Source organism: Corapipo altera, unplaced genomic scaffold, assembly GCF_003945725.1.
Source record: "Corapipo altera isolate COAL_440 unplaced genomic scaffold, ASM394572v1 52b, whole genome shotgun sequence".
Taxonomy (NCBI): Eukaryota; Metazoa; Chordata; class Aves; order Passeriformes; family Pipridae; genus Corapipo; species Corapipo altera.
The window spans coordinates 4,725,437-4,749,204 of NW_020884922.1; the positions used below are offsets into that span (position 1 = coordinate 4,725,437).

General features: G+C 39.5%; 1 protein-coding gene and 1 non-coding gene across 5 annotated transcripts in view; one reads left to right on the top strand and one right to left on the bottom strand.

Annotated features, from left to right (window-relative positions):
• Positions 1-4,475: 4,475 nt before the first annotated feature.
• The window catches only part of OXR1 (oxidation resistance 1), a 226,608-nt gene continuing 207,315 nt past the window's right edge, over positions 4,476-23,768 (top strand). For 3 of the 4 annotated variants that reach the window (XM_027657070.1, XM_027657072.1, XM_027657075.1), the window contains exon 1: positions 4,476-4,558. Coding sequence is in view for 1 of the 4 variants with exons in the window: in XM_027657071.1 (XP_027512872.1) it covers positions 4,542-4,558 (17 nt within the window). In the remaining 3 variants the exon portion in view is untranslated. The remainder of the gene's footprint in view (positions 4,559-23,768) is intronic. The other variant, XM_027657071.1, reaches the window with a different exon arrangement.
• Positions 19,510-19,592, bottom strand: TRNAL-CAG. The gene has a single exon. It is a non-coding gene; the product is annotated as a tRNA-Leu (tRNA).

Consider the following 23,768-nt stretch of genomic DNA (forward strand, 5'->3'; position numbering starts at 1 on the left):
TGTTCACTATCTCTGTGCCAGGACACTCTGCTGACTCATGCTCAACTTGCTGCCCTTCCAGCCAGGCAGTGCCCAGCCTGTGCCATTGCAAGTGGCAAGTACAGGACTTGCATCCTTCCTAAGTACAGGACTTTGCATCTGTTTGTCCATGCTGAATTTCATAAGGTCCCTGTCAGCTTGTGTCTCCAACCTCTCCAACCCTCCCTGGGTGCCCTTAAGCATATCAACTGGTATCCCCTAATATGGTCCCATCTGCAAACTGGATGACACTGCATTCCATTGCTTCCTGCAGGTCATTGATAAATATCTTATTTTTTAATTCTGTATGAACATTTTTTGCCATACTTTTCACTATAATAGAGTTGTTTCTTAAGAGAAAATATTTTTATTCTTGATAGTTGTGCTCAGATTTGCATGGGTTTGAGCAGTCAGTGTGAATCTCAGTAAATTATGCTTAAGTATATCTGGTGCAAATGAAAATATTCTCTGAGTTTTTGTGCCAGTTTTAATGACATCTTTAAGATATCATTTTAGAAATCGCTATTGCTTCTAATTTCACTTTGGAAGTTGTAGCTTTCAGAACTTAGTCTGCAAGCAGATAGATGCTTTGTCGCATCTGCTTCAGTGCAAAATGACCCCTTTTACTTAATCAGCCTTTCTTAGCAGTGTAATGCAACTGTTTGCAGGAAAGTAAGGATGGTTCTCCCAGGCTGTTATGCCAGTTTGTCCTGAGGACAGTACCTTCCATCGGACAGGCAGTGGGGTTCAGCTGAAAGGCAGCAGCTGACACAGCTGCCTTTGCTAAGCCAGTGAAATGCTATGGGAAACATTTCTATGCAACACCAAAAACTCTACGCAAAGGAAAAAAGGTCCAAAGTCCAAATTAATGTCTCATTTAATATATTTGTTCACTGAATCAGTCTTTTTTTTTCCCTGAAAGAATATAGTTGTGCCTAGAGGGAATGGAAGGTGATAATGCCAGCAAAGTTTCTGCTGAGATCGGTAGCAGTGTGGGGTTAATGGTTGAACTTGATCTTAAAGGTTTTTTCCAACCTAAATTAATCTGTGATTCTCTGACTCTGTATCCAATGCCTTGCTCTTCCTATTTCTGCACCAGTCACCTTCAAGGGAAGCTGCTTCAGCTACTCATCAGTTTTATACCTGTTGTCCTGTTTTCTGAGAAACTGCAGTACCTTATGTCATCCCTAAAATTATTATTTATATCCAAGAAGAGACAGGAAGCACTAAAGCCGTTCAGAGTTCTTACAAACATAAAACCAGTCATACCTACTAATTTTAGATGCTTGCAAATGGTGCTTTTGACTGGAAATGGAGGCGATCATCAATTGATCGAATAAACTGGGATTAAAATTTTCAGTGTCCAAGTTCTGCTAATGCTTTTGTGATCATAAGTGACTGTGTAATTTTCAAATACGGGAGCTGGGCTTCCAGGTCACAACCTAAATACTTATGAAAATTCTGAAAACCTTGCTATTTCTAAGAGAAAAGGAATGCCTGACTCATGTACACATTTATGCTCCACATTGTATAATCAGCTGTCTGAATGGCTTAAGATACTTAATGTGTGCATTGGGGCAGAGGTTGAGTTGCAGTCCTTAATCTCATCCATGTTCCATCTCTGAGCTGCATATCTGACAGTGTAGGCATAGCTTAGACACGCAGGGAATGTGTATGCCCCAAATCCATTGATTTTCAATTGGAGTGGACACTTGGCTTACTTAAAGCCTTTAGAAATTCCCAATCAAGACAGCTAACTTGAAGCATGCATTTGTTATGCTCGCAAAGTAGAGGGACTGATGTTACTGAGTGGCAGGGAGAATAATTGCATGGGAAGGAAAATGTACTTCAGGCTGATGATATTTGTGCTGCTTGCCCAGCTGCAAGGCTGTGATTCTGGAACAAGAGGGCATGGAAAGGAAGAGGGAGGTTCCCTGTGATTCTTTGCAGCTGTACAAGTTAAGGAGACACACTGAAACAAAAAAAACCCTACACAAAACAGAAAAGAAAGTACTTTAAGAGCAGCTGTTAAATTGAGACAAAAATGTCATTGCCCAAACCCATAATGAAATATAGTGCTGTGAAAATATCACTTCCTCGCCTGCAAGTAACAAGACATTTTATCTTGTGTCATTTGATGTGATCTGACATGGAGATGTGAAGTCCCCTTGAGCATCTTACGAATTTAGGAGGGAATTTATAGACAAAAATCTGCCCATCAGTCAAGATCATGCAATCACAGCTTCTTCCTGGTGAACAAAACATTTGTATTTAGATAGCACGTTTACATTTAAAAATCAACAAAACTGGGATAGAATGTTTGAATTTGCAAGCTATATATTTTTGCTTTAAATTGAACATTTGAGATTAGGGCAGAAATGTTTCATTAGCATGAATATTACATTTTGTGGGGGCAGTGGGAGTATGGACTGACATTCATAAGGGGAGTGAACCAAAAATGGAAGCCGCTCCAGTCTTGTGGGAACGGACGTGGTGGGGGAAGCTGGAGGGGCTGCTGCCTGCCTGCACTTTTCCAGTTGGTACTTAGCTGCTCCTTAGGCAGTGAAGGACCAGAGTGCTGTGAACAGGCCTGCAAAAGGGACTTGATTTGTGGGGCTGGGAGCATGCAGAGCACCCAGAGCACTGCCTGGGTCATAGTTGCTCTTCCCAGTTTGTGCAGCATTTTCAGTCTCTGCTTCCAGTTCTGCTGGGAGCTGTTTCTGGCTGCAGCTGGGAATGGCCAAATCCTCCTGTGGGAGGGCTAAGCTCATGGGGAGCAGCAGTGTCAGCCTCCTCTCAGCCATTGGCACAGCAATACAAGCTGTGCTTAAAGTTGCCTGGGATGGTTTGGAGGGTGTGCAGTGATGGTCTCAATACCCCACAGGGTATCTCCCTTGCCACCAGCTGCTGCTAATGTCCTTTGCATTTTGGAGGCCTTGGCTCGGAGAGCACATGGAGGGAGGTTACTGTTGGCCTGATGTGGGGCTGCAGAGCCCCTGGGGCCTCTCCTGGGCACAGGCACCCTGAACGATGCACTTACTTGCCTGGGGAGGGAGCTGCTGGAGGGCAGTGGTGCTATTCAGGGGGACCTGGGCAGGCCAAAGAAATGAGCTGACAGGAACCTCACGAAATTCAGCAGAAGCATATGCAAGTTCTTGCCCATGGGGTGGAATAACCCTGTGTAAAACGATGGCTGGGGACCAAGTGCCTGGGAAGCAGTGAAGCGGTGGTGCAAAAAGGGATCTGAAGGGCCTAGTGAACAGCAGTTTGCATGTGAGTCAGAGGTGTGCCCTTACAGCAAAGAAAGTCACCTGCTTCCCTCAGCGTCATGGGCAAAAGTGTAGCCAGCAGGTCAGGAAAAAATCCTTCCCCTCTACTTGGTATTTGTGAAGCTGACTGTGGAGTACCATGTCCACTTTTGGGCTCCCTGGAACAAGAAGGGTGTTGACTTACAAAGCCCAAACAAGGTGGTCAAGGGGCTGTAGCAAAGGGCATATGACACAAGGCTGAGAGAACTGGATCAACTCAGGCTCAGAAGAGATGGCCAAGAGACCATCTTAGTGCTGTCAGTGAGTACTTGAGTGGAGGACACAAAGGAAATCGATCTAGATTTTTCTCAGAGGTATACAGTGATATGATAAGAGGCAGTAGATCCAACTTGTAACATAGAAAATTCTGATTAGGTATTAGGATAATATTTTTACTGTGAGGGTGGTGAAGTACTGGAACTGGTTTCTGAAAGAGGCTGTGGACATGTTCAAGACTCAAGCGGACATATTCCTGAGTAACCTGATCTAATTATACTTACTTTGAGCTGAGGGCTGGGCTAGGCAGTTCCTCCTGACCTAATTGTTCTATTATTCTATAATATTTTCATATTTTAATATTTATATAAAAGTTGGAATTTCTTTTTGTTGAAATAATAACGTTTCCTGAGGTTAGTATTTAGTAGGCCCACATCAGGAAATTTCGTATTGATATTAATATTTTCTTTCTGGAAAAATGACTTAATTTACTAAGCTAGTCATTCAACAAATTAAGCACCAAAACTCAATTAAGATATAAATTTATATAGCTGTGTTCAGCCTGGCAATTCAGGAAGACCTGTTTAGTTGCTTTAAGACACATGCATTTAACTCATGCACGTGAATTTCATTGTAAAAGTCAAGGACTTTTAGATCCTGCACTATCACATAGCATTATGCGTAGCTTTTGTTGAGTAACTGCTCTAGCAACATCAGGTTTAAGCCCCAGCAGTAGGATTCAGTCTTAGGTTTTTTAACTCTTATCTTTTGTTTGTTAATCTTTACACAGTTTTGCTAACTTTTTTATTTCTATAAAATTGCTAAGTATTCTCTGAATTCTCACTGGAAGATGTTTACTAATGTACTCGTTGTTCAGGATATTAAAATCAAGGTCCTGAGTTTCTTGATCTAAAAATCTCTCTTTCTTCTCATCCAGGTCAATATAAACAGCCTGTGCAGAGCAGTGCATTCATAAATGTGAAACAAGCCCGCATCATCATGTTTGGCACTAAGAGGTCAGTTTCCACCATTTTTGTTATTCTTTTCATCTAAAAAAAAAAAATAGTATGGCTGCTGTGACTCTAAACTGAAAATTTTACATTTTCTAAATATATTGTTATACAAAATACATCAGCTATATATATTACTCTTTATTATACTGATTGGGTTTTCTTTGCTGTACAGCTCTGGTCTACTTTAATTGACAGGTACATGGCATACAGGCCAAGTAGCACAAATGCAAATAGCTTCCCCAAGGCATTATGGGTCACAGCAAGAATGCCAAAAAGGACACTGTGCTAGTACTGGAGGGCATCCCTCCAGCTTTCTGGGTGTGGAAAACAACACTAGGAAAAAAAAAGCACCAGTATAAGATAGGTTCTTTTCTGTCATTTTAGGGAATCTGTACTGAATATAAGGTAACCTTCACCTCTTACTCTGCATGATTCAATGTCATACTACCCCAAATGTCTCAAAAAATCAACAGTTTTGAGTTCATGGTGTCTACTTCCTTTGTCTTTGAATGTTCTTCATAAGCATCAGGTATCCTGTATCTGTCATCAAATGGTATGGCCCTGCTTCCCCCACAGTTCCTGCAGCTGCACAAACCCCCATCACACTGAGGCACCTTGCCAGATACCAGCTACTGCACCCAGGGGCCTTCTGCAGGGGGGTGAGATTTCTCTGTTTAACAAAGACCCTATAGACCATTCCTGTCCTATGTGAACTCCCTGATTTTTGTACTTTTAGGTTTTTAGTACAAACTAGTCAAGGACTTCAACGCTTCTGCCCTAGTCACAGGGCAGCCTAGTGAAACCTTTGCCCGGTGCAGTGGCAGAGCACCTTTAATCTGGTACCTGGAGGAGTACCTCAACTCTTCTGAATTGTTGTGAAGAGGGGAGGCTAGCTGGCCATTAGGTAGAACATATGAAGCAGCATCCTGTATGCCTGCAGGAGTCAGGGCAGGCAAATGATAAGAAAAAGCACCTTGGTTTTCTGAAGCATCGGCTCCTGCACTGGTTGCATGAGGCTTGAGGGTGAGCTGCAGTCCTGTCAGAGTCAGGATGCTACCAGGGGCTGTCCTGTCCACTGGGCTCCTGCAGCTGTGGGCATGGCTGCCTCACACAGCCACAAATTCAGTTTGTATACAAGATACAAATGCAGCACAGTTTTAGGATAGTTTTTTCAAGAAAAGGAAACTTGAGTTGTATTTTTAGATAAAGACAGAATCTGTTGTTTTATCTGTATGATGAGTTTGAGATAACTGTTGCTGAGGGTACAGTAATGGAATTGCAAACTTCCCATTTGAGAATTTCTACTTTTAATTAGTTGCCTCTGCAGAATATTAACACCCCAGTAAATCAAAGACATTCTGTAAGTGAAATAAATTATTATAATACATTATATTCATGTGGATTAGTTATTTTTGCCACAGTTTAGTATAACCCCATATGAACTCCTTATGGGTTGATCTAGCAATTTTTTTAACTGTTAGGATCATGTCTTTATCGTTTCTTAGCATTATAAAGCAATGGCAAAATGAAGAATTGTGTTTCATTGGTAGGCTTGAAATGTCTTTCTTTATCTTTTTTCCTCACAGATTTTAATCTTGATTAATATGCAAATGAAAATTCCCAATAAGGATTATTACAGACAATAAGAAATTCTCTCCCATATCTGTAAACAAGGTTTTAAGAAAAAAAGGCACATCTGAGGAACAGAATTTCTTTGTCTCTTCACTGTACTGTGTTCTGCTGTTTCTCACTTTACGCAGACTGTTATTAATCACTTGCAATAAATAAAGGATGTTCTGCTTCCTGGAGGGAAAGAGTCATAGTGGTCTTCCATAATAGTAGCCTTCTATGTGTAGACTGGGAAATTACATCAAGTATTCTTGAGATTGGTACCATGTTTTAGGCAGTGATTAAGTACTTGTCAGGTGTTTTGTTCTAACAATTGCAGTGCATTTTAAATTTAAATTTCATAGAGAACTATTAGTTGTGAACAAGAAAGTCTTAAGGTTCTATTGATCATTTTTAAATTTTATAAACTTCTACAGACAGGCTGCCTAGAACTGTTGAGAGTTTTTGAAATCTTAGTTTGATATGTTAATTCTCTTCCTAAAAAGAAATACTGTATTAATTTGGAAATATAATTAAGAACAAAGCTATTTTTCTACAGGAAAAAATGACTTAAGGTTTATTTCCTTGAAAAATTAATTTTAATTCGTTCTAATAATACATTACTAATTATAATCTCCACAAAACTTTTAATGAAATTGCAAAACTCTAGCTCAAAAGCTGAGTTATCTCCTGTCACCAGATCTTTGAAAGTTACCTGGTGTACAGTATCCAAGCTGCTTTTTCATTTATACCTTTCTCTTAATTTTGATTTATTTTGTTTATTTGTTATTTTTAGTGGATAATCCCTGTTGAATGGGCTGATAAGAGTGACTGTCCAACCAGAAAAGCTATGAGAAACTTTGTATGTGAGGCAGATATTTCTCATCTGCTTTGTAAGAAACCCTGTTGTTAATGTGAACTGATATTGCTAACAGAGGTGAATTCCTCTTAATTTCAGTTTAATTTGAGTGCTAATCCCATGCTTTTAAATACTAAACTGTTGTGATTTCTCTGTTTTATTTTGTATTCTGCTCTCATCGCTTTCACTATCATGCTAATTTTTCTCTAATTAATCTAATCTACAATAGACATCATCATTGAAATAATCAATACATATACCAGTGAGTTCCTGATGTGTTGTATTATTCATGTACTTATTTCTGTCTTTCAAGAGCAGTTGCTGATAGCATTCTCAAGTGGAAAGGAAAAGTATTTAAAGGGTTTTAGAGAAGGGATGTTTGTTTTGTGAGAACCATCTTCATGTGTAGAAGATGCTCTGCAAAGATAGGCTCGACATTAGCACATCTTCAGGATCTGCAGTAAACTCTGTCTTACTGTCTACCTACCATTGTTATGATGTTCAGGGGTACTCTTACTTGTGGTTATTTATGTTCTGCAGTTTAGAAAACTCATGTTGTATAGCTCATTTAAACTGATAGTTATTGACTACCTATTCTTATATCTCATTTTGAATTGAAAGTTAAGAAAATAGTATTCATTTATAAGCTCCTGATATGAACAGGCTATAGTGTTTTCAAGATAATATAAGCCTAGTTTCTTCTTTTGCCTTAGTTGCAGAGAGGCTATGTTTACACCTGGTTTCTAAATTTCATGTTTTTAATTGGCATTAGTCCTGGACCATTGCTGTGTTTGTTCTGATACCTCTGCCAGGTTCTAAAGCATGACCAGTGGATGCCCACAAAGCTCTGTCCATTACTGAGCACTAAGATCATGTGCCAAATTTTTTTCCTTTGGGATTTTTAAGTGTAAAAAAATAATTATCTGGTCAAATTATTATTTGACCTAAATTTTCATGGCGTTCACATGATGTTCACTGTGCCCTTTCTTTTGCTTTTTAATTGGAAGTGATACTATTTAAATGAAGCTGTAACATGCTTTATGTCTTCTGCTCTGTTGTGGAATTAACTTTCTTACTGCCGAACTTTGTTACGGTAGTGAACTGCAAAATAATATCTATTGATGTGGACTCTTTTAAGCTTACTTCCTTTTCCTAAATATGAACTTCTAATGTCTTGCACTGTTTTATTGCTTAGGGGTCTGGAGGCTGACCAATACAAAGTGATAAGGAGGCTGTGGGACTTATATTCTTATATTCTTGTTCAACCAGAACAGACACAGTCTAGAATACAGATGTATGTAAGGCAACAGAATGTGTAGTAGACACAGACAGGGGAACAGAGTGGGGAACAGAGAAGGACTTGACACTGTGTAAGCCGTAACTAAAACACTGATGTGTTATCAACAATTTCTTAATCACAAATCCAAAACACAGCACCATATGGGCTGCTGTGAGGAAAATTAACTGCTCGACCCAATACAATGTAAAAAGCCAATCAGTGTTCATATACTGGAGCTTAAAGCTCCAGTAAAATCGTTGTGTAATAACAAAAGATAGAAAATACATATTTTTATTTACCAGTTCATCTAATAAAAATTTGGCTTCCTATACATACAAATAAAGTCACAAAATTTTTAAGCAATGGTGAAGAGCTTTTAAAAATTTGCTTTAAGCAATCTTATCCTTAATTAGAAAATGTGAATTCATGTCTGGATATAATGTATATTTTTAGAAATGAAAAGATAAAAGAAATTTGTTTAATTTGTTCTTAACTAATTAATGTCTTCTCAGTTTTATTTTTACAGAAGTTTATTTCACAATAAGGCTCTACTCTGCCTTGTCTTGGGCTTTTCAAAGACATTTACATGAGCTAATCAGCCAACTTGGCATGTACATTTTGTTAGAGAAAGTCATGTCCATTTCTACACCAACTTCATGCTGTTGGTCTAATACTCAGAATTATTTAATTATCTTGATGTGTTTATTTACCATATCTTGGAGTTTCTGTAAAAGTGTCTGATTATTGCCTGCATATTATTTTATTACACTTGCACTTCAGTTATAAGCTTTAATACCACAAGTTCCTTCTTCAAAAGTTGCTGGCACTTGAAATTACAAAGAGGACCTAATATTTAGTGGCTTTATTTTTGTTTGTTTGTTTGTTTTCTTTGCATTAGAATGCAAATTGTTTATTTATTTCTACAGTTGATCTCAAGTAATTAATGTATGAGCAAAATAGCTCATACATGGTACCAGTTCCCTTATGCTTTAGGAGATTCAGGAGGTGCAGAGTTTCTGAGTAAGACCCTTAAAATATATTGTGTACATGGCTGGGCTTTTCAGTGTACAGGGATGTACACCCTGTTCAAGTTCCCGCTGAAGGGCAAAATGCTGGCATTTCCAAAGTCAGTGAAATTCTTTTGCTTTTATGCTAGAAGTCATGATGTCACATTTTCAGATAATACTCTTTACCAAGAGTATGCAGGATGAGGAAAATGTTTTATTTTGCTTTTTAAAAAATGCATTTGGAAGAAGAATATGCCAAGGTATAAACTGAAGGTCAGTCTTGCTGAATGATGAAGTCAGTTGAAGGTACTCAGTTCAGTCATTTCTTCTTGCACAGGAAAGCATGAAAAAATTTCCCAGACAAGGATGAATTTTTCCTCATGCTCAGATTTCATGCTGAGCTGAGGCCTCAGTGCCCTGCAGATATCTCCAGTTGGTGGTATGTTTCTAGTCTTAGCAGAACTGCTCCTGGTAGATTCAGGCTGTAAAAAGATAAGATTTCTCTCATTTTTAGAAAATGACGTCTGTAGATTAGAGAATTATCAGTACTGCCACATGTGAAACCTACTCTCAATTTGAAACCTATCTAGTTTAATTCTAACTTCAGTGTGAAAAGCACATGTATGACAATCAGCACCTAACAGAGCTCAGTGGCATTATCCAGCCTCTGCTGCATCTTTCACATGTAAGAATAGCTACACTGGTGGTCAGAAATACATTTTCTCTCAGGGGTTGCTTGTCAGATACATCTCTGAAGCCTTCCAAGGCAGAACTGGTACCACATAATGAGAGTAGTTGTGTCCTACAGACTTTTTCAAATGCTTCTGGCAATTACATGATTTCTCAGATGTCTCCCTTTTTAGGGATGCTTTTATAAATCCCTACCCACAATCACACCACTGTATCAGAGCAAAAGGCTTTTCTCCCTGTTCTTTATTTCCTAACAAAAATCCCAATATCCTGAAAAAACCAAGCCTCATTTCACAATGTGATTTGTCTGCATCCTGCTTGTTTGTGTCTGAAGTCCCCAGGTTAAATTTTCAACATGGCGAATAGTGGATACCTGCTCAAGTCCCATGCTTTTCTAATGGGATTTTTTTCATGCTGCACCTTTTTTAAACACTCATACTGATTTATTTTATGGCAGTGTTACAGAAGACACTTTGGTAAAGCATGTTCTGATTCTGTATTCAGCAACATGAATCAGGCCAAGGGAATGGGACCAAGTAACCGTCTGTGTGTGTGCTGTATTGCTGCAGATAGCAGTCATGGGTTGTTGGCTCTGTATTTATGTGGCCATAAATTGCCCGTTTTGCTGACACTTTAAAGTAAATGAAGGAAAGCATCAGCACTGCTGGCTTTCTGGCAGGAAGCCTAAGAGCAACTTGGTATGCCTTGTGTGTCTAAATAGTGCCACTTCGATGGAAAGTTTTAATTAAGTGCATGTCTGTGCGTGCAGAGAAGAAATCAAAGGCACTTGGGAGAAAGAAAGTGTATCTGCTCCAGAGTCATTGAGGAGTAATTTTGTGAGAGCACTAAATGGCTTGCAATTAATTGGAAAATATTTTCTTAATATTGCCAGAAAGGACAAGAAAAATCAGTCTGAAGGGAAGACTATAAAGTTATTCTGTAGATCTAATCCATTTGCTCTATACTGTTGTAAGATGTCATGGTAGTACAAATCCAAGGTATAGGAGTTGTGAAAATAATCTGGTATGCTGGATTTCATTAAGCTTCCTAATTGTAATTATCAGAAGAATACTGGAAGCTGGTTTGCCTACAGCTAGTATTTGTGATTTGTCATTTCTGTAGCAGTTTCTAAGCTTATAAACATCCAAAAATTCACTGTTAATACAAGTATAATTTTATAGCAAATATTTTATTAAAATTCTAGCTATTGAAATTGGACTAATCATATGGCAATTTTAGCTCTATTTCTTTGTTCTTTTAGTTACAGAAAGAAAATTCACTCAGTTTTCCTGAGACTGTCTAGAGGGGTGGCTCTTTATGAAAAGAGCAGTTATGAGGACCAGGGATAATTCGTTTACCACTAGATATGGTCCATGATATATTTTGCATAATGTTTGATATATGATTCATTGTTTTATCTGCACTACACCAAAGTGAAAAGGGCCAACCCTTTTGTTTGTACAGGTCTCATTATGTCATATTGTATTTGCCTTAATCCCTGTAATCTTTTTATGGCCTTAATACAGGATGGCTTCTACCCTCAGTTGGTTAAAGCCTGGTGCTAATAATACTAAGGTTGTGGGTTCAATCCCTGTATGGACCTTTCACGTAAGGGTTGGATGATGATCCTTGTGGGTCCCTTCCAATTTAGAATATTTTGTGATTCTGTGAAATCAGACTTATTATTCAGTAAACGTTTTTCCAGAAGAAATGGAGCTTTCTCAAGAGCCAGTCCAAAACTGTAACAAACTCCGTGAGCAGCTAGGGATGACCACACAGTCTTATCTTTGTCCCTGGTTGATCTTCCACCTTTAATATAACTCTGAGATACTCTTTGCATTAAATAACCACAGTGAAAGAACAACACCAGTGGCTTGAGCCTTGTCATGGTGAACTCTTTTGTTCCTCTGTATGACAAAGTCAGCTCCATCTATTCATCTTACTTTAAATGCGTATTCTTCTGTGAACTGTACTATCAGATGGAACCTTCCCCCATTCCCAAAGCTCCAAAGCTTTTTTGTTTCTTAACATGGACAAGGTTATTTTTTGAACACCGAATTCTAGGTCTGATTTTCTAACGTCATGGAGACTCCTATGACTGGTGTGTCAGAATGGAAGGATACAGGCTTTTTAGGAAGGATAGGCAGAGGAGACAAGGAGGGAGCATCAGCCTTTATGTCCATGATCAGCTAGAGAGCATGGAACTTCATTTGGGGATGGATGAGGAGCCAACCAACAGCTTATAGGTCAGAATTAAAGAGAGGCCAGGGACAGGTGACATTATAGTGGGGGTCTACTATAGACCACCCAAGCAGGAAGACCGAGTGGATGAGGTCCTCTATAGACAGAGAGAAGCACCCTCCCATTCTTACAAGCCCTGGCCCTCATGAGGGACTCCAACCACCCTGATACCTGTTGGAGGGGCAACTCAGCAGTCCAGGAGGTTCCTGGAATGGATTCCCGATAAATTCCTTCTCCAAGTGATAGAGAAGCCAATAAGGAGAGGTGCTATGCTGGACCTTGTTCTCATGAACAAGAAGAGACTGGTGGGGAATGTGAAGCTCAAGGGCAGCCTTGTCTCCAGTGACCATGAAATGCTGGAGTTCAATATCCTTAGGGTAGCAGGCAGGGTGCACGGCAATCTCACTACCCTAGACTTCAGGAAAGCAGACCTTGTCTCTCTTGAGGTGCCCTGCTTGGTAGAGTACAGAAGATAAAGTCCTGGATGGAAGAGGAGCCCAAGAAAGCTGGTTGATATTCAAGGATCACCTCCAAACTCAGGAGAGTTGCGTCCCAACAAAGAGGAAATCGGGCAAAAATGTCAGGAGACCTGTATGGATGAACAAGACACACCTGGACAAATTCAAACTCAAAAAAGAAGCCTACAGAGTGTAGAAGTAAGGAGAGTTAGCTTGAGAGAAGTACAGAAAAAACCTGTCTGGGCAATCAGAGGTCAAGTTAGGAAAACTAAAGCCCTGGTAGAATCAGATCTAGCCAGGGACATCAAGGGTGACAAGAGATGTTTCTTTGGTACATCAGTGACAAAAGGAAGACTAGGGAAATTGTGGGCCCTCTCCAGAAGGAAATGGGAGACCTGGTTAACTGGGGTATGGAGAAGGTTGAGATATTCAATGCCTTTTTTGTCTTAGTCTTCACTGACAAGATGCCATTTCAGATGTATACAGCACATGGGGAGTGTCATGGGAAGGGGAGAAATAAATGCAACAGATGCATAATACGAGGAAAAAAAGCTATTTATGAGAATAGTTCCAAGAATTGAAGATGCCATTAAAAGGTTATTTACCTTTTGGCAAATCATTGGATTTTGCCTGACTTCTTTTAGTGCGGGAGATGAGAAATATTTTGGCATTTATTATGAGAAACTAGTTTTAAACAGAATTATCTTATTTCTCTGGGTATTATGGAGCAATGCTAGATGCCTCCACTGCTCTGAAAAAGACAGGAGTCCTTATAGACAACATAGGGAAAATCCAGAACCCAGAAAAATTATGCATCTCAGAGTACTCCAATAAAAGTAATGAATGCACTGGTCTTAAAACCTTTGTGAGATCACCACTTCACATTAAGGTAGAGCAGTGGTCCTGTGCAGAGTGAAGGAAGATGTGAGAAACTGCAGGAGGAGCAGGCTTGTGCTCGGCTCCTCAGGCAGTGCATGGGCAGGCTCTGGAATATTTTGCAGCACCATCTGAATGCTAAAAAGTTCAGAAAATGTCAGAAAAAAACGTTTTTTAATGTGAAGGTGGTCAAACACTGAAAGAGGTTGCCACAACAATTTATAGTCTCTGTCCTGGCCGATAATCAAAACCCAACTGATTGTGGCCCCGAGATCAGCTGAGCTGGCTGTGAGCAGGAGGATCCCTGGAGGTGTCCCCCCCCAGCCTCAGTGACCTTGTTGCAGGCTATGAAACAAAGAAATACCTCTACAGTAGGAAGCCTCTGAACCCCAAATTTCTGGAAGAAGTGAAGCTTCGTCCTACTGTTTGTCCTGGTGTTTACCACTGTCTGTATTGATTTCTCACTCAGGGCTGATCTTGGCCACCATCCCAAAGGATGCTGAGCTAGGTTGATCATTGGTCTGATCCAGCATGGATGTTCTTGTGTGTGTTAAGAGGATACTGGGCTAGGCTGCAGATAGAGAGTGAGTCTAATTATGGAGGAGAGATTATTTAGGAGAGGAGGTTAAAGCAATGCAGCTGTGCGTGTGATCCATGCAGGGCAGCCCAGGGAGAGTGCTGACATTGAGATTTTGCATGAGGTTTTGTTTTCTTATCTGCTATATGATATAAGGCTTGTGGGCCCTCCTCTTTGAGGAGGTGTTGAAGGTCCTGGGTGCTTTGGTGTGGTGTCTATGTAGCTGTGCAACAGCAATGGGGACCATCCACTGTGCTGTGTTGGGGAGAGCAGGAGCTGTCAGAGCATAGCACTAGCACTGGCACTGAAGGAACAGGAAAACAAAATAATTCCAGTTAAACATGAATGTGACATCACCACTGAGGTAAGTGTGACTATTTCTAGCAGCAAACAGGTGGTGGTTTGTCTAACAGTAAAAACACAGCATTACCTTTCAAAGGGGAATGTGACTTTTGCAAGTGGAGCAAGACTTCGGCTTCAGGACAGGCATGCCTGCAAATAAATACTGTTTCTTCCAATAATTTGCATACATTATGAAAAACACTAGCAGCAGAAAGAATAACAAGGTGTCTCATATTGTGATGATGTCTGCCTGTAGGAGATCCAGATGCAAGCTTGGCTTGCAGCAGGTAGATTTTTTGCCTGTGTTGTCACAAGTGTCTCTGCTATCAGAAACAGCTACGTGTGACTTTTACTTTCTGAGCACCCGTGTTTCCTCATGCCAGAGCTGCCCTTTGGGCCTGCCCCTCTGCAATGTGGATTATGCCAGTAGAGATCCAGGACGCCTGCAGTGAGAGAACAGCTTCTGGGTGCATCATCTTTAATACAATGATCAACTTGCATTGTCTGAATTGATTCCAGTTCATAAAGCTGACATATAATCGACATCAGAGTTAACCATCAGTGTCCTCAGCAGAGTTAGTCCAGCTTTCATGTTTTAATAACTCTGAACAGCATGGAGTTCCAGGTAGATTCCTTTCAAGGTAGACTCATTAGGGCAAAAAAAATCATTAGCAACTGGTAATGGATTGTTTCTCAGTAAGATAAATGCAAATTCAGACATGCTTTGAACTGCCAGTGTTGGCTCTCTTCAATGACAAAGGGAGCAGGTGAGCCATGGTATCCTGATTATTCCTTTTACTTCTGTCTAAAAAAGAATCTTTGAAGACCACAAGGTGTTGGAAATATATTGTCCTATCCACTAATGAGTAGTAGAACTAATGAGATATCTCAGAACTCCCTTAGTGTCCACATACTTAGCATATACTTGTCTGAACTTCATCTAATTCTTTTCAAAGTGATGTGTGACATTGGTGTCAGGAGAGAAATACTGAAAGTAGTTTCCATTCTTTTCAGTCGTTTAGTCACTCATGCTGAGTGATAAGATCAGATTTGGGCATCTATTATGCTTTGTGATGAGCATATGAGAGGGTCTCTGCCATGCTGTATTCTCCTTTAGTTCATGGGTAATATTCATAAAACCAGGATGAGGAAGGTTTTCTGATAACCATTTGTTTGCTAGAGAAAATTTTATCTGAAGGAATAAATACTATGTGGCAATATCCTCACATGTATGACAGTGCAGCAGTAATGGTGGAAGCCCAGGTTGCCCATAAAATTATTTATTTCCCTGAAACTCCTTCAGGGGAATTTCACACAGGGTCTACCTCTGTTCTCTCCCCTTCTGGTCAATAAGGGCTCTGCTCACAAGTACAGTTTTGGTGACAGCTGCCTCAAGGAAGAGGAGAATCCTTATTCCTTATTACCTGAAAGGCTGTATTTAGTAGAGGCTTCCTGAAAGCAAACTGTACCTTTGGTAAAGCATAACAACTTTCTGTGGCTTTTGCCTGCTCTTTGTATTGGCACCTTGAAATATGTTTGTTTGAAAAAGTGTATAGTCCCTTTCTTAAAAGAAAAAAAAAAGAGAGGAAAAAAAAAAGAAAAAAGAAAATATTTGCCATTCTCTGTATCTTGTTTACCAGAAGCACTCCCTCATGCACCATACCACAGAGAAAAAAAATTTCTGAGCTCCTTGTTTTTCTGTACTTCTTGCCTTGTGACATTTTCTCACAGGAAATATTCACAGCATATGCAAATGTTGAGAGTTTGGTCTCCATCCTTGTGACTAGCAATGGCTAAGATGTATGCATTTTCAATCTCAAAAAAGAATCGATCATGTGCTTCCTTTAATAATGAAAATTATTTAAGTCTGAAGATCTTGTCTAGCTAATATGATTATTTTGGCTTTAAATTGACTAAAGAACTGAACATATTCATGTGAAGAGTCTGAACCTAGCCTCACTAAATAGCTTCAGCTTGTATATGAAAGAGTGCAGATATTGGCATGTGATTATGAAATACCAAGCATACATACTGATATCAGATTTTTTTTAAATAATTGTTTTTCTTTCCCTCAAATGCCTCTGTAGATTATGTCCAGTTCATCTTGTGAAAGTTTCTGAAAGCCAATTTATAGGAAGAGACTTGTCTCCACAGAACTTCTTAGTATCAATTAATGTGTGTTTTGTCACAATTCGGTGCATTTTTTTAAAAGTGACTGTAACCTACATAACATATTAACAAAGGATTTGACAGATTTTTTTATTCTGTTCAGGCCTTTAACTCAGGATAAATGATATGCTTGAGAACAAGGAACTGAACTTTATACAGGGATTTCTTGATGAAATCCTATGGTCTTTCTTGATGAAATCCTGTGGTCTTTGTTATTTATGATGGCCTTGGATATGACCCTTCCTCTCCCTCTTTTGTTTTGTCCATTATTATAGTCTGTGATTATGGAAGAATTGGCTTGGCAGACTGTTATGTTTTATTTTGTAATTATATTGAAAATCCAAATGAAATTTATCTGCATATATTATTCACCCATTACAATGGGTTACTAGAAGGAAAATACTGATAACTACAAGCTATGAAGAGATCTTGGCTGCAGAGTTTTTATCCTGTAGCTCTGTGCATCCTGTTATGTTGCGGCTGTTTCGTAGGAGATTTGCATCAGGGGGTGAAATCCTAGGACCACTGAAGTACTTGTGAATTCCCACTGAAATTAGGGTTTTTCTTATCCTGAATGGTGCCTGGAGCCCTGGGGCCTCTCTCTCTCTGCCCCCCATGCAAGCCTCTCAATGGGCATTAAAGTAGGGTCAGTAAGGGACTGTAGAAAAAAAGCTACAATTCTGAATAGGTATTTGAATGCATAATTTTTTAGTGAATGTCTGCTCACTAGTAGTTTTTCAGGATACTTAAAACATCTTAAATACTGTAGGTACATCTGTTGTGATTTATGTGACCTCAGTATTAACACTATAATTGAAATGAAGTTAAGGAGGTTCAAGACTTCAAAGTTGCTGTTTTGCTTGTGACATACAATGGTTTATATGTATCTCTATATATACATATATATAGATATTTATCTCAATTACATTTTTTCCACAAACTTCAGCAAGAGTTTGCACTATTAGTTTAAATCAAATTACTTCTAACCCTAATATTGGATTGATACCTCTATAATGTAGACAATATTGTAAATTGTGTTTGTGAGACCTGATGATGCTGATTTCAGGTTTCATCCAAAATCAATCCCACAGGAAGACCAGCCAGCCCTTTAACCTGCAACTTAGAGTTCAAGATTACTGCTTCGGGAAGCTGCCTATTGATTTTATTGTATGTTTGGCAGATCCAAACATGCCAGAGTTGCTGTGTGTTCATAGCAGGCAAATGTGCTGCTTTCAGAATTCCAATACTGGTAGAATTGGTGTCAGGAATGGGGAATTAAATACTGATTTAGTTTTAATAGTTCAGGAGATGAAAACATTCCTGTATATGTTTGCAGCCTGTAGTGCTGCTTGCCGAGTAAGAATGGATGGGTTAACACCACTCCATGGGTTAAAGTTCTGGACAAAAACAGATACATATCTTCTGTACACAAGGTGTGGTAGATAAATATTTTGTGTAGGTAAGCAACTTTACTCAAGGAATGTTTGGTAGTATTTGCAGATGGAAGGAATTAGTTAACTTTGTCAGAGTCTATGTTAATATCACATAATTAAAACACTACCTCAATCTGTTTTTTCCCCTGGATAGTTTGTTAATTCATTTATTTTATCTGCAAATTTATAATGATCTAGTGTTATGTGTACTCAGAAATCATTACCGGGTGTCTGCTGAGTGTTTGCAGTACTGGATATTTAACATTTGCAATTTATGGCACTAAAAATCCTAATCTTCCACTTCATTCATGGGAAGAGTGTTCTTGTGACTGTTGTTTGTGATCTTGTTTTTCACATATACTTTGTATTCCAGGATTTCACTTAGTGTGTATTTAACTCTAAATATGTAACATGAAAATTTAATTCATTTACTGATTCATATCTGCTTTTGAGAAGCTTTTAGATTTTAACAAATCAAGAACAAGTAAGAGCCAAGGTATTTAGGAGAACAAGTTAAAAGAAAAAGAAAGAAAAAAAAAAAAAAGGAAAAATGCAGCTAGTTTTGATCTGGAAGCTGTAGTTATAGAATATACCTGGAGCCAAAATAACAGCTCACCTCCAGCAAAAGGAAGAGAGAGGGAGGTTCTGCCTCCTCCCTCTCATGTTCTGCTCTACTCACTCCCCTTCTCTTGCCTCTTAAACAAGTGCCAGAACTCTCCAGGTGATTGCCTGGCAGGTAGGTCCCACTCCCTAAAGCAGCAGAAGACGAGCTTGGGGCAGTTATAGTTCTTGCTACATCAGTGAGGAATATGGCCTGGCATCCAGCATCAGAGCTAGTGCAGAAGGATGGAGGGCTAGTGGTGGAGAGGAAGAGGAAACCCTACCAGATTTTGGGGTTGCATTATGAACTGCTCCTTTTGGGGTTGCATTATGAACTGCTCCCTGCTTTAGGCTGAAACAGTTAGATCTTCCATTTTAATTTAAGACTCTATTTTTAAATTTTAGAATAGAATAGAATAGAATAGTTCAGCTGGCAGGGACCTTGCAGTGATTACCTAGTCCAACTGCCTGACAATTCAGAGCTGACAAAAAATGAAAGCGAGTTGTTAAGTGCGTTGCCCGAATGCCTCTTAAACACTCACAGGCTTGGGGCATCGACCGCCTCTCTAGGAATCCCGTTCCAGCGCTTCGTCACCCATCAGTAAAGATATGCTTCCTAGTGTCCAGTCTGAGCCTCCTCCGGCACAGCTTTGAACCATTCCCGCACACCCCGCCACTGCACAGCAGGAGGAAGAGATCAGCACCTCCCCTCCCCCTCCTCAGGAAGCTGTAAAGATTAAGGGCATCGCTCAGCCTCCTTTTCTCTGAAGTACACAATCCCAAAATCCTCAGTCGCAGCCCCCCAGAAAAACAGCTGTCAGAAGTGGGATTCGAACCCACGCCTCCAGGGGAGACTGCGACCTGAACGCAGCGCCTTAGACCGCTCGGCCATCCTGACTCATAGGGTTCTGCGGGCATGGCCGTGTTGTTCTCTATTTGTAGGTGTTTTTCTATATTTGTAGGTATTTTCAGTGATGCAATATTGTACTGTTCTCTACACACAGCAGGTGTCAAAAACTATTCCAAACTAAAATGTATTTTGTGTTGATTCTATTGTAACTATAATAACTGATGTTAATTTGGTACACGCGGCTGTTTCATTCTGAATCTGAGTGTTATTATGTTGAGAAAGAAGCAGGCACTGTCACACATAAATTACATATGCCATGAAGCAGAAGTTTGAAGGTGTACAGAAATTAATAAAAATGTGGTCTATTGCATAAGGACACTGGTTAAAGCTGATTTGTTTCCTGTAATGTCTATGAAAATCCCCTTGAGATATGTACTAGTTATTCATGGTAAGAGTTTTCACTGTGATATTTGAAAGGGAACTGTGGCACTGAAACAAAATATATGTTCTCTTTCTGCATTTTTTTTTCCTAAAGAATTTATGTGCTTGAAAGCTGCATACAGGAAGCTCTAAACATACAAATTTGGTCAGGATTTGGGAGTAAAAGTCAATGTGAAAGGCAAGAAGTATACTTGTTTGAGAGCATCAGATTTAAAACCCAGTGTCTCTGTTTGGAATGTAAACTTAATAGAAAAAAAAAAATTTGAAATGGGACAACCAAAAACTATCAGAAATGGCAAGTATGCCTCTGGCCTCAAAACATAATCATTCCTCAGAACCTTAAGAAGCAATATTTTCCAATGGCAAAAAAAGGCTACAGTCTCTACTAGATTGTCCAAAAATTGATACTGATTTTATTTAGTACTGGTATTGGAGAAAAATCAGAGCTACTGTTTGGAGAAACCAGTTCTTCTGGCTCCAGTTTGACAGTGTCTTTCTAGCACTGGGGAGCCCAAAGTGCCGGGCCCTGTACTTTGATGCAGTCTCATGGGTACTGAGTTGAGGGAACTAATGACTTGTCTTGACCTACTGGCCATGTCCTTCCTTGGAGATGCAAAAGAGTTGACTACACAAGGCCTTCTCTTGTCCTTACTTAAGAGTCAGATCTTATCTTGAAAGTTGACTTTGCTTTGAGCAAGACTTCAGAGCAGATCAGTGCCAAAGGTCCCCTCAAACCTAAATTGTTTTGTGATTCTAAAACTATGTGCTATAATTTTGAATTGCTGGAAAAAAACTAAATAGGTCTTAATTTAAATCAAGTCTAAGTCATGAAGATAACATTACCCATTGTCTTCCAGACTTGTGGATTGCACAGGAAGGCAGAACTAAGTGCATACCAACCATACAGTGATCTTGGTGAAGAATCTGCCTAAGCCTAGTTCTGGACAGCCCTCCTTTAACAGGAGCATTTTTTGGCCCAGAACTTCAGTTGACTGAAGAGTTAATACTCAGGCTGTTGCCTAAAAATCTGCAGATATGGCTAACTTGCTGGTCAAAATGTAGTGGTGCTTGGTATGCAGTTGCCATACTGACTGAATTGAGCTCTAGTAAGTGAACTGGAAACCTCAGTAAAAATGTCATATTTAAAAAGATGTATGTATTCCTCACATACGTTGGCACAGACTTAACTAACTGCCTGTCCATCACACAGTAAGACTCACTGGACTTCAGGCTGGAGGTTGTTCTGTTGCAGGATGTTGATGGGCTCCAGGATTGTTGATTGTGTTCCTTATCGTCCTTGTGGATAGTCTCTCTTACATCTTTATGCTGCTGCCCAACCAATCAGTCATTTACACTGATGTCAGGGTACAGTAGCAGTCAATTTATTTAAATGCTGGGTCTGCTATCTCCAGCATTGGGGATAAAAGTTATCACAACATTGCTTGATATGAAAGGCCTTTCTCCCACCTTTGCTATCCCTTCTGTTACTCGATAGCCCTTCCTGGGCCATTTTGGGTTTCTGTCCTGCTTTAAAAAAAGTTTCTCATGAAGTGAGAGCATCTTTTGTGCCATTCTTTCTCTGAATAGGAAACTTGTTTTCCTCCTTATGTTTCAGAGCTCTCCCTGGGGCCCTGAAAGGAATACTTACTAAATCAAAAAGAATGGCTGAACCCTGTGGGACCAATGCATCTCTTTCCGAAGAGAAAGAAGAGCATGTTATATGGGTGATAATGACATTAAACATGGTTAAATGAAGACTTGCCTTAAAATTATGATGCCTTTTCAATATTCTTATAACTTCACATTTTGCTCCTAGTTCTGCAAAAGGAGATGTGCTTGATGTTACAGGTATCACTAATCCTGTTGTCAGGCTTTTTTTTTTTGTTGCACAAACAGAAATACAAAGAGATGCATAGACTCAAAATGTTGTCAAGAACCTGGGAAGCTCTCTTCCTGCCCCCTGTAATCTTTAGGGACCAGACTCACTCATTTATATTAAAAATATATTTTCATCAGTAGCAGAAGCAGATTGTAAGCTAGAAACAAGACTATGATGTGTCAGGACTGTGTTGTCTCAGCTGACAGCTGTTTTGCAGCGGAACCTCAAGTCTTGTCATGGTCACAGATAGTAATGGGCTTGAATAGTAATAGAGACTTTGTCCTGAGACTATTCCCTCCATTCTAGTGGAAATTAGAGATTTGAGGGGTGCAGCTGAGAAAAAAAGTGATCATCTTCACATGGGTCTTCTTTATTAAATAACTCATCTTCAAAGTACCTTACAAGCAAGAATGCTCAGAAACCTCCTTTGAATTAAGTACACTCCCTTAAATTTCCAAAATAAGTAAACTACTTTTGAAGAGGTAAAGCAGATTAAGTGTGTGGAACCCTGTGGTGCTTCTAGGAGACTGGGAATACTAGAGAAGGCTGGCATAGCATGTCTGCACTCTCTGTGATAATAACAGAAAATGCCTCAGGAGCATATATTATCAGCAGGATCCAGAAGAGATACAACATCTGTGTGTTTGGCAGGGGAGGGAGAATTCCTTCTATCCCCTGAAATGGGTGATGACTATCAGCTTTTCTTTCCTCCCAAATCACTATTTCACATGAATGTGGGTACCAGCTGGAGAGCTCATTGCTCTGTGATTGCTGCCTGTTGAGTTGGAATAGCTTTTTTCCTTAATACTTTTAATTCCAAGTGAAATTTAGGAGTTTTCCAAAACAAAAAATAGAACTGCCTTTATTTTAATAATCATGTCTTCTGTTCACAAGTCGTGGGTATGGACTTTGTTCCTGCTTAGGATAAGTCATTAAGAGCTGTGAGGATAGTGAGTGGATTTCTTGTCTGCTTTCATTAGAACATGTCCTGATGAAAAGCTAAGCTCAGGTTTTTTCCCACCCTGTCCTCTTCATGTCCAGTAACCTTTCAGCTCCCATGGATGGAAGTAGTTACATCTATGATTGTCAATACAGGGTGTGGATGGGGGTGTATATTTAACATGGCTGCAGTAAAAGGTAACTTGACAGCTGACCCTGGGGCAGAACTTGACCTGCAAAATCTTAATTACTAATTGATGAGTAAGCATCTAACCTAACTTTCATCTTCCAGCTCAAGTGTTCTAGCAATGAAAAATATCCTTGTGCTTGTTTGAAAAAGTGAAAAAAGAAAAGAATCTGTAAATCATTGGAGATGTGATAATCATGGAAACTCATAGTAACAGAATAATTATATTTTGTTGTTAACAGTGGTTTTATTTTCATTTTTAGATAACAAATTCCTAAAATATTTGAAGCAAAACTGCACGTTTTTACTCTGTTAAGTTCTGTCCTTATTTATAAAGGCAACAACAAACAACCCGAAGGAACCTGAAGGAGCCTTGGTAATTAATTAATGTTAAAAGAATCAGTTGATGTTCTGATTCCCAGACTCTTGGATGAAAAACAGTGATAAAAGTAGTTTATCATGTAACCTGTGATGGAGACCCTGTGTCCTCTCTTGGCAGTTTCCAAGAACGCTGGGACGTGGTAGAGAAGTTTTAGCTTAAATGGTGCTAAACAGAGTTTGGCTGTGGAGAGCAGGATGTAGCTAACAGAAGATTTAGTGAACAGGGAGCTCAAGAAGGGCTTGCCTCCTGCTAGCTCAAGGAGGGAGAACCATAAGGGATTATCTACAGTGTTGCAGGTGTTTGGCTCTTCCAGATTTTTTACAGGGCAATAAACAAGCTTTGAATAAAGGACAGTACCTGACTGTGGCTTGGTTTCTATTTCCATGTGATAAAGCC